This window comes from Sinocyclocheilus rhinocerous, unplaced genomic scaffold (genome assembly GCF_001515625.1).
Source record: "Sinocyclocheilus rhinocerous isolate Xijiao unplaced genomic scaffold, SAMN03320098_v1.1 scaffold352, whole genome shotgun sequence".
Taxonomy (NCBI): domain Eukaryota; kingdom Metazoa; phylum Chordata; class Actinopteri; order Cypriniformes; family Cyprinidae; genus Sinocyclocheilus; species Sinocyclocheilus rhinocerous.
In genome coordinates, this window is record NW_015642448.1 from 1 (window position 1) to 13,756 (window position 13,756).

Here is a 13,756-nt window from a genome sequence, read left to right on the forward strand (position 1 = left end):
TTATGAAAATCATGTCACAATTCAAACAAACTTAGTTGTCATAAAAATAGGCATCTCTTTTTTTACGCAAACATGCTGTTAAAACGCTTTGTGAGATTCACCCACAGAAGGACAAGAGTGGGGAAGGAGATGAGAACACAATTCAAATCTGTCTCTCATGAACCCCAAGGCTCTGTGTCACCAGGCTTCATGAGATACACCCATTCAAAACATTCCCACTAATCCTAAAAAATAAAACTAGTTGCTCTAGGGAAATATAATGGAACCTAAAATAAGAGAATTCACACCAGCTGTAGGTGTAAATGAAAGAGCTACTATTCCATCGGAACTCATCAAACTCTCTGTGTTTAAGAAACTCAAGTCACAGGAGGCTTTAAGTTGCCAGACAGAAGACAGAAACGAGCGTGTGTGTGTGTGTGAATGTAACAGTGATAGATGAGGTACACATGTTTGCGAGCGTGTCGTACCGCCTGTCTTTGTTCCCACACACCAGCAGGTGAGGGTGGCTGTCTCTCAGGTTGACGCAGGTGAAGTCTCCCGCCGAGTTCCCCACGGTCAGCTCGCACTGGCTGATCTCCAGGTTGTACACCTGAATCTGAGGAGAGAGGACGATTGCTCCTGGTGAGATAGAAGATAGATTGTAAAACTGGCAGGATTGTGCCGTAACACCTGCTAAGGTTCAAATGTCAGGCCCACAGCTTGCATCCACAGATGCCAGATAACACATTTCTCAAGTCTTGCATGCATTCTTATGAACTTCTAACACACTTTAAACATTTCAGGTACACAGTCAGTTCAAAACATCTGAAGCAACCTGTTTAACTGGCATTTTAGCATGTAAACGGTTCTCATTATGCAGATGCTTTTATCTAAAGGGATTTGAAGTTCTCAGTTAAAGGGACCACTGATTTGAAAAGTACACTGATAATTGATAAGTTTGGGGACAGTAAGATTTTAAAAAAATAAATTAATACTTTTATTTAACAAAGATGCATTGAACTAATTAAAAGCGACAGTAAAGGCTTTTACATTTCTATTTTAAAATAAATGCTATTCTTTTTAGATTACTACTCAAAGAACCCTGAAAAAAAAAATTAATTATTATGGTTTCCAGAACTGTTTTCATCATGGATAATAGCAAATCAGCATATTAGAATGATTTCTGAAGGATCATGTGACACAGAGCCTGTTTTAAGTATAAGGCCTGTTACTGAATCAGACGTTATGAGAATGATTAGATCTCTTAAACCATCTAGAGCAAAAGATAAATATGGTATGGATGTTGTTATGCTTAGAGAGTAATCATTAATCAAAATGATTAACCTTTCGATTTCTCAGAGTAAATTTCCAAGTGTTTGGAAGTCAGCTATTGTTTTTCCAATATTTAAAAGTGGAGATCCCCTTTCTATCGATAATTATAGGCCAATCAGTTTCCTACCTTTTGTGAAACAGAAAGGTTCTTCAGATGTTAAAGGTTCTTTATGGAACCATTTAGACAAAAAGGTTCTTCTATGGCATCGTGAAGCACCTTTATTTTTACGAGTGTACACTCAATTGGATAGAATCATATCTGTCAGACTGGTCTCAGCATATTAGAGTACAAAATCATCAATCAACTGATTTAGGTACATCTACTGGTGTTCCTCAGGGATCTATTTTGGGTCCATTGTTTTTTGCTTTATATTTAAATGATCTTCATTCTGCATATCCTGGCACTAATATACAAATGTCTGCAGATGATACTGTGATCTTTTTTATGTGGTAATGGTTTCACACAATTTGCAAATGGACTTACGACTTCTATGGTTAATGTCTAAAAGAGAATTGCTTGCAACTAAATGTGTCCAAAACAGTATGTATGTTTTTCTCTGTCAAATACTATCAGTAAAGAGCCGGATGTTTTTGTGTCAGGGGTGAGGCTGCAGGTAGTTTCTCAATATAAATACCTTGGAATACTGACAGATTCTAAACTTACATTTAAAGCTCAGGTTAAAAACGTTTGTAAGCAGGTTGAGTTTAATCGCTATCATTTTAGGTTTATTAGAGATTATATGCCACTAGAGGCAGCTAAGATGTTTGCATTCTATGGTTATTTCTCACATGACTTACTGTTTAACAACTTAGTCTAAGCTTTACCATCACAGGAATAAATAACATTTTAAAATCTTTTACAATAGAAAACAGCTCTTGTAAATTGTAATAATATTACACAATATTACTGTTTTTAGTGTATTTTTGATCCAACAATTGCAGCCTTGGTGAGCGTAAAAGACTTTGTTTGAAAATATTAAAAAGTTGTACATACCCCAAACTTTTAAACAGTAGTGAACTTCTACTCTGGCCAATTGTCGATGTAAGTGACAGCTTTGGCTAATCAAGTTAATCATTAGCTCCTTTGATCAGAAATACATTGTGCTATTGAAACTGCATTCAGTTTTGCCTTGGAATTGAGCAAAAACTTGATTACAGACCTGCATACATCTCATAATCTACCTCATCAAAACAGTAAAAGACCATGTTAAATTATTTAAAAATGATCTAATTAGTATTCATGAGCTAAGCCTTTGCCATTTTGTGATGTTATGATAAGCACCCAATGGCCGTCTTACAACATGCAAAGTGACAAACCACATGTTTATGGGTAGTGGGTACATAAATATAAATAGGATATAAACATTAAAACAAAGTGGAAAATATAGTAGGGCAGTGCTTCAGTTAACATATTTCAATGAACTTTTTTTCTTAATTGATGTTTTTCCTGTATGGCAAATGTCATAATAGGTACCAAGGTCTAATTTTATGTTCGCTTAATTTTAATTTTAGTTTTGTTTTTTGTTTATTATTAAACAAACAATTACCAACCACTAAGTTATTGATCATAAAAAGAAAAGCATGAAAGTCTATGTCAATAAATAGTCTGTTCATATAATATTATCAATATTACAGTTCTTGCAATATTGCATTGATATTTTAGAGCAATAGCCTACCTTCTACTTGCATTCAAATAATTTACTACAGTTAAGTTAATCAAGAAGCAGGTCTTCTAAACTGCAAACTCTGACACTCACTTCCTTCTCACTTTATCAATCAAACTTTTCTGAAGACACAGAGAAGCAAAGTGTTTAATAATTGAAAATGAGCCAGTGTACCGCCAGTCCAGGTGCTTTAAAACATCTAAAGCTCTTGATCAATCCGCTCACATTAAATGCCATCTCTGAGGTAATTCAATCCTAAAAAGAGATTGTTTAACTGATTGCATCAGCTGCCATTTAAACAGTGAGCAAAGGAAAGACAACGGCACGGGCCAAATTGGAGGCAAATTATCGAGGCAACAGATAGAGATGTTAAACAAAAGAGAGAGAAGAGAGAAGAACTGCATGATGTCAGATTTGAGCTCATGCCAGCTGTTTAGTGCCTCCAATTTGGGCCAGACACACTTAATTGCAAGCCACCGTGCTGCCAGCCAAAATCCTTGAGAGGACCCAAAAATTACAGCCAACCGGAGTTTGTCATCAAGACACGAGAAAAGCTTCCAATATGTAAAGCTACAATATGTAAAGACTTGAGGAGGAAAGCTGATTAGAATGAAGCGGCGATGAGTGCATATGTCACTGGCGAGAAGACAGACTACTGGGATTATGTTTGGGATTTATTCATCATTACGGGATTCAGGAGGTTATGGAGGTGTTTACACAAGTAAACAATGATTTAGCTGTTGCACTGAGGTTCAGCACATTTCACAAATAGCATTTTCATATAAACATTACCGCCTTTAAATCAAGATGAAGCTTTGGCATGTGAAACTATTCAGTGTTCACTTCATTAAAATGTACATTACCGTTCAAATGTTTGGGGTCAGATTATATTTTGGAAAGAACTTAATACATTTCAGCAAGGACTCAAAAAGTCTTAAACTGATCAAAAGTGACCGTAAAGACATGTACAATGCTACCAAATAAAAATCGTTTTCAAAGAAATGCTGTTCTTTTGAACTTTCTATTAAGTCCTCCTATCAAATAAACCTGAATATATTTAGTTTAAGTTAAGTTTCAATTGTTTTCAAATTTGATAAGAAATGTTTCTTGAGCACCAAATTAGAATTAGAAATAAATTACATTTTAAATTATATTAAAACACAAAACAGTTATTTTAATATTGTAATAGTAATATTTGTAATAATATTTAACAATGATTTTACCGTATTGTTTATCAACTAAATGCAGCTTTGGTGAGCACAAGAGACTTTAAAAAACAATTAAAATCTTAATTACCCCAAACTTTTGAACAGTAGTGTATTAAAAGAACATATTTGGTATTTAGATATGCAAAAGAAATCTATCGTATCTCTTGCTCTGGCTACTGTGTATAGACCACCAAAAATTTTGTATAATAAGTATTCTTTGTATTGTGGTTTTATTAAAGTTTCTTTTTAAATATAAAAATAGGCTTAATTGTATAATGAAATCTGCACAAATTTGCACGTTATAACAACAAAAGTGGAATATACTTTTGTTGTTATAATCTCTACTAAATATTTTTCTTTTGATCTTTTTTTTTTTTTTAATCTTTTTGTGACCAATAGCTTTGTGGTTGGTTATCACCAGAGATCTCTGTCAATAGGTTAAAATTTTAATTAAAAAAAAAAAAAACACCTTTGAAAATTACTACACATAAAACAAACAAAAATTTTTTTAAATGATAATATTAATGATAATAACAATACATTTAAAAATAAAACAAATAAAAAATAATGTCAAAATCTAAAATAAAATGCTGCTACTTATTTTTATTGTGACGCATTTGCCATATGAGCAAAATGACAATTCAAGAAAATGATAATTGAAAAATGATAACCGATGCACTTTGTTTACTGGATGAAAGTGATGAATTAAAATAGTTGGCTATTCAAAAATAGTTGGGAGGTTTTCAGAAATGTTGGTAGTCGATAGAAAGTTTACTCCGTAGAAACCAAAACTCTCAAATACAACTAAAATCATCAATTACTCCTGTAATGTGTCCCTTTATATTCTGTATAATTCTAGATTTTCGAGCCCTTATATATTGTTAAACAGATTCATCCTGATCTCACGAGACACTGCTCTACATCTCTGAATTTCAGCACCTGGAGGTGCAAGAGTGCCACATTTTCACCAGCCTATCTGGCTGTTAAACATGAAAGTGGCGCTTCAAGGTTTGCCAGCATGATCCACACGGTGTGTGTGTGTGTGTCTGGGTCAGCGCTTCAAACACACACTGTGATGCACAAACACAACAGATGCCCAGAGCTTCCAGTCCTCCAACTCAAAAACAAAGATGACAACAGAAAGCTGAAAAAAATTCAACTGACTCCCACATACACTAAATAAAGCAGTGAGAGAAAAACAAACCAGATTAAAACACATAAAGGCGTCTAGACATTAGACACTAGACATCTTAGTAAAAACTGCTGAGATCTGAATCTCATCTTAATTATTATATGTAATCACAAAATGTGCATTGGTAATAACAGTAATTCAAAGTCCGAATGGTGCTCAAGTTAAAAAATAAACACCAAAACATGCTATGACTCACTCTGTTACCTCACAGACAGTGAACTCTGTTTTTGACAAGTTTTAATGAGGCATATGTCTTCTCATTTAATAACACACAAACACCTTGGATTCACCAGCGTCGGTTCTGGCACGTCTGACTTCCCTCTCGCAGTTTGAAAAACCTGTCAACATGCACCACAGCTGACAGACAAGACATCACACGGATGGGAAAGGCGCTAATCATGAATTGGTAGAATGGAAACTTGTAGAGTAGCTCACAGAAGAGTGACACAACATGAAACGGCGTATGATTCCTGCAAAATGTGCTGCAAGATAAAGTGCTGAGATCCTCGAAAGACTGAAGACAGGAGCATCAAACCAAAGTGAGGTTAACGGTTTCACTTCCTAAAGTAAAATGATGATAAATATCTGTGGAAAACAACACATCAGCAGTTGTTTCCTTGATAGACAAGAGGTTTGAGAACATATCACCCTTACAAAAGCTACCATGATATTAACATACACTACTGTTCAAAACCAGTACAATTCTGATTTGCTGCTCAAGAAACATTTCTTATTAGTACTACGGATGTTGAAAACAGCTGCTTCATATTTTGTGATTTTATGATTCTTTGATGAACAGAAAGTTCAAAGCAAGAGCATTTATTTGCATCCAAATTATTTTATAACATTATAAATGTCTTTAATATCTGATTCATTATTTATTATATGTATTTAGTATATATATACTTATATGTAAGTAGTAAAAACACTCATTCAGGGCAATGTGCTACATTGTTACAATTGTAATAAAATGATATCCTTTTTAAGTATCTAAATACTACAATTCTACAAAATAAATTAATAAATTAAATAAATAAAAGTTCAATCAAATTAAAATTCTAAAAGTAAACCAGCCTAAGTTGGTTTGCTGGTTCTAGTTGGTCACCTGGTCAAGCTGGTCTGTTGGCTGGTTTTAGAGAGGTTTTGGAGGACACTTTTCAGCTGGCTAGACCATCTTAAACCAGCTAAGACCAGCAAACCAGTTTAGGCTGGTACAAACAGTTTTTAGATGTCAGAGTAACATCCATATGATAAAACATGTATGGTACGGTCTTCTTTCTTTCCATTATTTAATTTTTATTCTTAACCTTTTCTTATATTCTTATAACAAGTTTCTATTATGTTAATGTATTTTCAAATGCACAGCTCACAGGCACTGACCTGCAGAAAAAGCTATTCACTGCCTATGTACAGAAGGTTTTTTGACAAAAAAGCAACACTTTTTTGTTAGGCCATGCAATGTGTTTCTCAAAATTCAGTGCGACAAGATAAGCAACAAGAGATATGCTTGTAACACTTTCTATTAAATAAAACAGCGAAACAATCCACTCCAGCAGAGGCTGACTTTGACAAACTGTCCTGTCGTTTAAACTCTCTGCTGCCTCTAAACAGCCACGCCGGTGCCCGTTTGGTTAATGAGAGTGTTTAAATGAGGGTGATGTCAGTGGAGAAGGAGAGCCAAAGCATTGTGTGATACAACAGGACACCATCTGCATCCATCTATCAAGCACTCATCTGATTACGGTCAACATCTACGCCTGTCGCTTCACTGAAAAACTACCAGCCTCCCCTGAGTAAACCCATCCCTCCCCCTCGAGCGCTGATCTCCCCCCAGAGACTCGAACACAGACTATTTAAACGTTTGCATAAATACACTGGGGACTTGCCGTGAAGGCTATTGTGATTTGGAGAGGTTTATTTTAAGGTCTATTTCACATGATAGTTGAGCTTTTAACCAGGAGAGTAAGAGTACAAGACTGCACCGGCTCAAACTCAAAGCCTCTGGAGAAACTTTGCACCAGGGTTGCTATTGTTAACCAAAACTAAAAACATAACAAAAACATTTGAATTGAAGAAAAATAAACATTAACTGAAATAAAATATTTGCATTTTTTTATTATGAATTTTAATTAACTTTATTAACTATTATTTATGAATAATTATACTTTATAATCATAATTCTAATCATTAATCATTTATTATTATTTTTTAGTATTATTTTATTTCAGCCAGTGTTATTTTAGTAACATTGAGATACTATTATAGTTTTTATTAATATTTTGAATTATTTTATTTTTATATTTCATGCTTTCGTGTTAATTTTAGTTACAGTTTTAGTAATTTTGTTGTGTGTTTTTGTCATTTTTATTAGTTTTTGTTGTTTTTAAATATGTCTATGTAATTTTTAGTTTATTGTATTTTTTCAGTTCTAGTTTTAGTTGTTTTACATTAAGTTAATCTAAATGAAAATGAGATTATGCTGCCTTGGAAACTAGCTGAAATAAAATACGTTTATTTATATACTTTATTTCGGTTAACAACAAAAGTTATTTAATTTTTTTATGGTTTTAATTAACTATAATAACCCTTTCTCTTTTGCGTACTAAACTAACTAAAACTAACAGGTAATAAAAACTATGTAGACATATTTTAATTACAATATAGACATTTTAATGACATATTTTTAATTTAAAAAAAATTATTAAAAACAGAAAATATAAAATTACATTTAATTCAAAATATTAACAAAAAACTATAATATTACATACTAAAATAACACTGATTTGTCTATGGCCTCTAAATGAATCTCTGAGCTTCACATGCCAGACTTAGAAACATACTACTAGGGATTCTTAGGAGCATTGGGACCCAAGGTTGGGTTAATTAAGTAACAGGTCTATTCCTAAGATAACAACAACTTTTTATTTATCATGACTTTGGGAATAAGGTCACACTGAACTTCACTGGTGGGCTCAAATTATGTAAACATCAGGGATGGGCCACATGAGATCACCAAACCACACTTGTTGACATCATGTGGTGGTGTGGCTTCAGTGGTTAAAGAGCTCAGCTGGTAGTGACAACACTCATAAGAGATGATCCATAAAACATCACTTCTGTGCCCTTGAGCAACACTCTAAACCTCAGCGTACTCCCAATTGATCCTGTAATAATGTACTGTCATTCACTTTAGATAAAATCATCTGCTAATAAATCATGCAATATATTTTTGCACAATTAAAAGATGAAATGTGTGTTGGCCCTGATGGCCTTGTGGGCAGTGTGTTGTGCTTCGGGCGTCCCAAGTTCGAGTCCCAGCTCGTGGACCTTTCCCAATCCCAATCCCATCCCCCTCTCTCTCTCCCACTTCGCTTCCAGTCCACCTACTGCCCTACCTAAATAAAGGCATAAAACACCAAAAGTGTTTTTTTTTAAGATGTGTTATTTCTGTACCACCAGTGGCACAAATGGAATTGTGATCTGTTTGTTTGAGCAGCCTGACTTGGTTGAATATAATTCAATGGATGGAGTAAGGACCTTGTTGTCTGACCAACAGAAAAATGTTTAAAACTTGAAATTAGTCATGATTTCTACTATTTTGTCAGCTTTAAAAGTCGAGTACGATCAAAAACAAGTCAACAAAGTTTATATTTCACCACTATCGTTTGTTGAAATTCAGCCATTTCATCTGAAGAGCTTGCAAAGGTAAATCTCAAAAATGTATTTTTAAATAAATTTAACAACATAAATAATCTAATTAAATGTCGTTTAAGTAAAAGATTACTCTAGTAAAAGAGTGCTTAAAATCAAATCTGGAAAACCCTAATGTCTACTCTGATGCATAAATTGATTGGATATGCAAATGATGCAACACAAAAGGCAGCTGAAAACGGGAAATGGATTAAGAAATGTAATTTGCCTCCTTCCGTATAAATAGCCAATCATTTATCAGAAGTAGTCTCTCTTTTATGTATATGGCAATGCAAGATTTCCTATATTGACAATAAGATATTCAACAGGAAAAACGTATGGCGGGGCTTGATTTAATTAATTAGATATTCACTGGATTATGAAAAGTGGGCATTGCATACCCAAATGGTATTGAAAAATAAGAGTGCTTGGTGACATCAGGCAACATCATAAAGTCATTTTGATATGATAAAACAGCTTGTACTTGGAATAACATGCACAGTTGTGCACAATAAGACCAGAAACATGTATTAAGAAAGTAAATCTGGTCAGTTTTGATGTGAGAGATCTTTTATAGCTTTCTTAGCAAACAGATTTGAAGGGAAATCTACTACTGCTAATAATAATAATAATAATAATAATAATAAATAATAATAATAATTGGGGTCTGTAAGATTTTTGGAATGTTTTTAAAGTAAGTCTCTTCTGCTCACCAAGGCTGCATTTATTTGATAAAAAAATAAAAAAAAACAGTAAAACAGTAATGTTGTGAAATATAATTACCATGCAAAATAACTGTTTTCTATTGTAATATATTTTAAAATGTAATTTATTCCTGTGATGCAAAGCTGAATTTTCCACATCATTACTCAGTGTCACACGATCCTTCAGAAATCATTCTAATATGCCGATTTGCTGCTCAAAAAACATTTGAGATTTTTTAGCAATGTTGAAAACAGTTGTACTGAATAATAATAATAATATTTTTTTCAGGATTCTTTAATGAATAGAAAGTTCAAAAGAACAGCATTTATTTGAAATAGAAATCTTTTGTAACATAATAAATGTCTTTACTGTCACTTTTGATCACTTTAATGCATACATACTGAAAAGTATTAATTTCTTTTTTTTTTAAAGTGTATTATTATCATTATTTATTTACTATTACTATTTTTTATTACATTGCACAAAAGTGCACCATGTGATTGTACAGATACCTTGTTTCCCCCGTCGTTCATGCCCCATCCGCAGCTCTTGATCCCCAGTGCAGCTCTGCTGGGTGACACATCTACACAGGTCACTGGATGGCCGTATACAGAGTGAAGAACTCTTGGCTCCTGTTCTTCATTCCATCTGGAATCCAGCAGGTAAACACTCTCACCTGCCCACGCTGTGACCAAAGGGACGTCCCGCCTCCCTGGCACCACCAATACCCCATCTACCTGCAAAACACAGTTTCTCTGATCAATACATGATTGGTTCGTGGTTATGCATTATTCTGCTTGAGTTGTGGATGCAACAAACTGCCTGAATCTATGGAATGTCTTTCTAGTGCCAAAATTGCCCACATGCATGACTCATTTTGTCAGCTGTTACTATAGTTGGCATCTGCTCTGCTTTTCTCAGATTAAACTCACAGGCTTTGGTAACTGAACGAGACATTGTGATCTCCAGTAGCTCTGCTCATCTGGGGAGTCCACCCGCACATTTGGCCCTGATGCAGAGGCCAAAGCCGGACTGTCGGGGCTTAGATCCAGAGCATGAACCCTCTGGAGGTGCTGGTACTGATGAATGGGCTCAAGACCTGTTTCAGTGCTCCACACATCTACACAGCCTAGACATACATGACAAAATGTATTATCAGAATTAAAATTTGAGTTAAGAGTTTCTCAAAATTAGTTTTTCTTGCACAGAGCCAGAAATCTCAATTTAGCAGCACTTACATGCACTTACACTACAGTTTTATTCCTATTTATGTTTTTACAGAGGGGTTTGTTCATATATCATTACCCTGATTTTATACAACTTTTTTTTTCTCAAAATCAGGGTGAATTTTTTTTTCTTTTCTAATTTATGTGAGTGATAAAAAGACATCCAAAAACCCCTCTGTAAAATCCTTTGATCCTGCTATGTCAACAAAATGAAGCAAACATTTTGAAGCTGGCTTTGCACGGTGTTCAGATTTATGTTCTGGAAATTCATGCAAATGCTGCAGCGTACATATTTAATTATATAATGCCCATATTTAAACATAACATTTTAGAAAATTTGTAACAGAAAAAATGTTTGTAATCGACCAACTGGTGAAGAAAGGTTATATCTATTAATTTATTAATAATTAATAAATGCTTTTGAAGTATTTTATATGGTTCTTGTTAACTACTTTTTATTTGTTTTTATTAGTTAACAAGTAGTAGTTAACTACTACTTGTTAACTAATTTTTTTTTTTAAAAGGAAATGTTATTCTTTTAGCAAAAAAAAAAAAAAAAGTGTGCTGAAACCCCTCCCACCCCCTACAAATCTCTTACCATTCTCATAAGCGGCTGTGGCTACGGTCTTATTGACGCGTACGTGACTAACATAAGGTGCAGGGGTTTCATCTCTGATGAAATGTGTGGGGTGCAGGTAAGCTTTGTCCCAGTGAAGCGTGTCCCATAGACGGACATCACCAGAGGTGTAGCTGTACAGAACAGACACACACAATGACTATGTGATCTGTAGTGTTCGGATAGCATATAGCTTATTAATCATATGTGCCTCAGTAAAGCATACCCAGCAATTACAAGACCAGCACAGGAACTGACGTCACACAACACCTTTCCCAGCTCATACTGCAGATGACGAATGGACCCAACACGATTCTGTTAGAGGTGTAAGAGGTGTAAAAAATATTATTTTAAGACAAACTAAATTACTTTTGAATCTCATATTTTTATATGATTTTATTTTTAATTGTATTTTAGCTTATAATTCATAAATTCATTGAACATAAAAATAAATAGTAGTCCTATTGTAATAAATGTTCTTGTTTTAGAATGATCAACCCTTTCTGGGATTGTAAAGGCAAGATGCTGTTTACCTTCCAGTTTGACTTCACCACATTCTCAGTGTTGCGGCAGTCTCTGAGTGTGCTCTTCCAGCAGGGGGAGTCAGAGATACTTGCCCCATTGTGATAACCTTCCTTCAGGCACAATCTATGCCACAGGACCTCATCCTCAGCCAGCACCTTCCAGGATTTAGACACCTGGAACAAAAGAAATTAAGAGAATATTAACCATTGTACTTCAAGCACTATAAAATAAAAATATCACCTGGAAATCAGAATAGAATAGAATAGGCATGCACTCATTCATATTTACCTGAGCACATCGTCCTAGATCCGTTCTGCCCAGGAAGTGGAAAATCTTGAGCGCCAGTTCATAAGGCAACTCCACATCAAAGAATGGGATGTCATTCATTTCATTCTAAACACATCAAATCCGAGTTTATTATTAACACAAACACAGTCAATATCATGAACCGCTACATAACAGAAGCGTTACCAGGTCCTGAAGGAACTGCTCGAGCAGTTTCTGGCACTTGTTGCCTTTTTTGGGGGGCGCGTCTGTGTTGAGCGCCTCGCTCCAGGGAGCGCGTTTCCTACGCGTTCGCTCCTGCTCGATTCTGTCCAGCAGTGGACTGCTTCTGCCGTCCAACAAACCCTCGGCGATCGACACGTACTGCGGCTGGTCTTTCGGCGTGGGCTGACTTTGCTCTGACGCATTGCTCTGTTTCTCCCAAAAGCTCGCGCTCTGGTGAAGAGATGAGCTGTCTTTGCTGCTGGGATGCCCAAAATATCTCTCTTTGTCTTTACACGATGTCTTGGTATTTTTCTTTAACTCCTGTTTCCATCGCTCTCGGAAGGTCGAAAGCTCGTCCTCTTCCATTCCCATTTAATCACGTTGCGTTTGCATTCATTTTTTTATAAACGTTATTTTCACACGCAAGTTTTGTGGAACCCCGCTGCTGGCATCAAAACAAACAGCGATCCGACCGCGAAATGGCCTCGGCTGGGATATCGTGTTCACGCGGAATTGTTCCGCGTGGCGCTTATTCCTCACCCACCCGAACGAACAATTATTTACAATACAAGACAAAGGCTGTGTCTCAGAAACTAGTGAGCTGTCTACATAGACAGCATTTCGAGCGTAACCAGAGAACCTGCGATAACCGCTGCACGCGCCTATAATACATAAAACTGCGCGTGTGTAGGGCAAACATTTATTAAATGTAGCTATAGAAATGTTTGATACAAAATACTGTCATAGGCTTATAAATATACCCAAATATATTACATCACTGATTAATAAGACTCTAAAAAACTAAAAACAATAACGGTTTATGTTTATCAGGGAATTATTTTTGGATGAATGTGTTCAACATCACCTGCTTCTTCAATTGGTTTTTTTTTTTACAAAATGTGTTTATTACTTAATATTGGTCAGCACATGATGTTTCATCTCTGCCTAAATTAAATAATCACACCACGCACACAACTTTGTCTTCACTGTGTATTTGTCACTTCTTTATCTCCAGACTCACCAGATTTCTTTTTACCTGTCCCCAGCGCCCTCTAACGACCGATACCAGTAACAACCACAGTAATCCTAATACATGACACACGGTGTACATTTTTATTATAAATACTGAC

General features: G+C 35.1%; 1 protein-coding gene across 1 annotated transcript; it reads right to left on the minus strand.

The window, feature by feature from the left end:
• Nucleotides 1-373: 373 nt before the first annotated feature.
• LOC107755805 (F-box/WD repeat-containing protein 8) lies at nucleotides 374-13,155 on the minus strand. Its single transcript, XM_016572726.1, has 8 exons — nucleotides 12,609-13,155; nucleotides 12,426-12,530; nucleotides 12,146-12,310; nucleotides 11,839-11,927; nucleotides 11,595-11,746; nucleotides 10,703-10,899; nucleotides 10,283-10,507; nucleotides 374-595 (listed from the first exon to the last, which is right to left on the minus strand). Exons 1-8 carry the CDS (start codon nucleotides 12,996-12,998, stop codon nucleotides 374-376), a joined length of 1,545 nt encoding a protein of 514 aa, XP_016428212.1. The 5' UTR covers nucleotides 12,999-13,155.
• Between the last annotated feature and the right edge of the window lie 601 nt (nucleotides 13,156-13,756).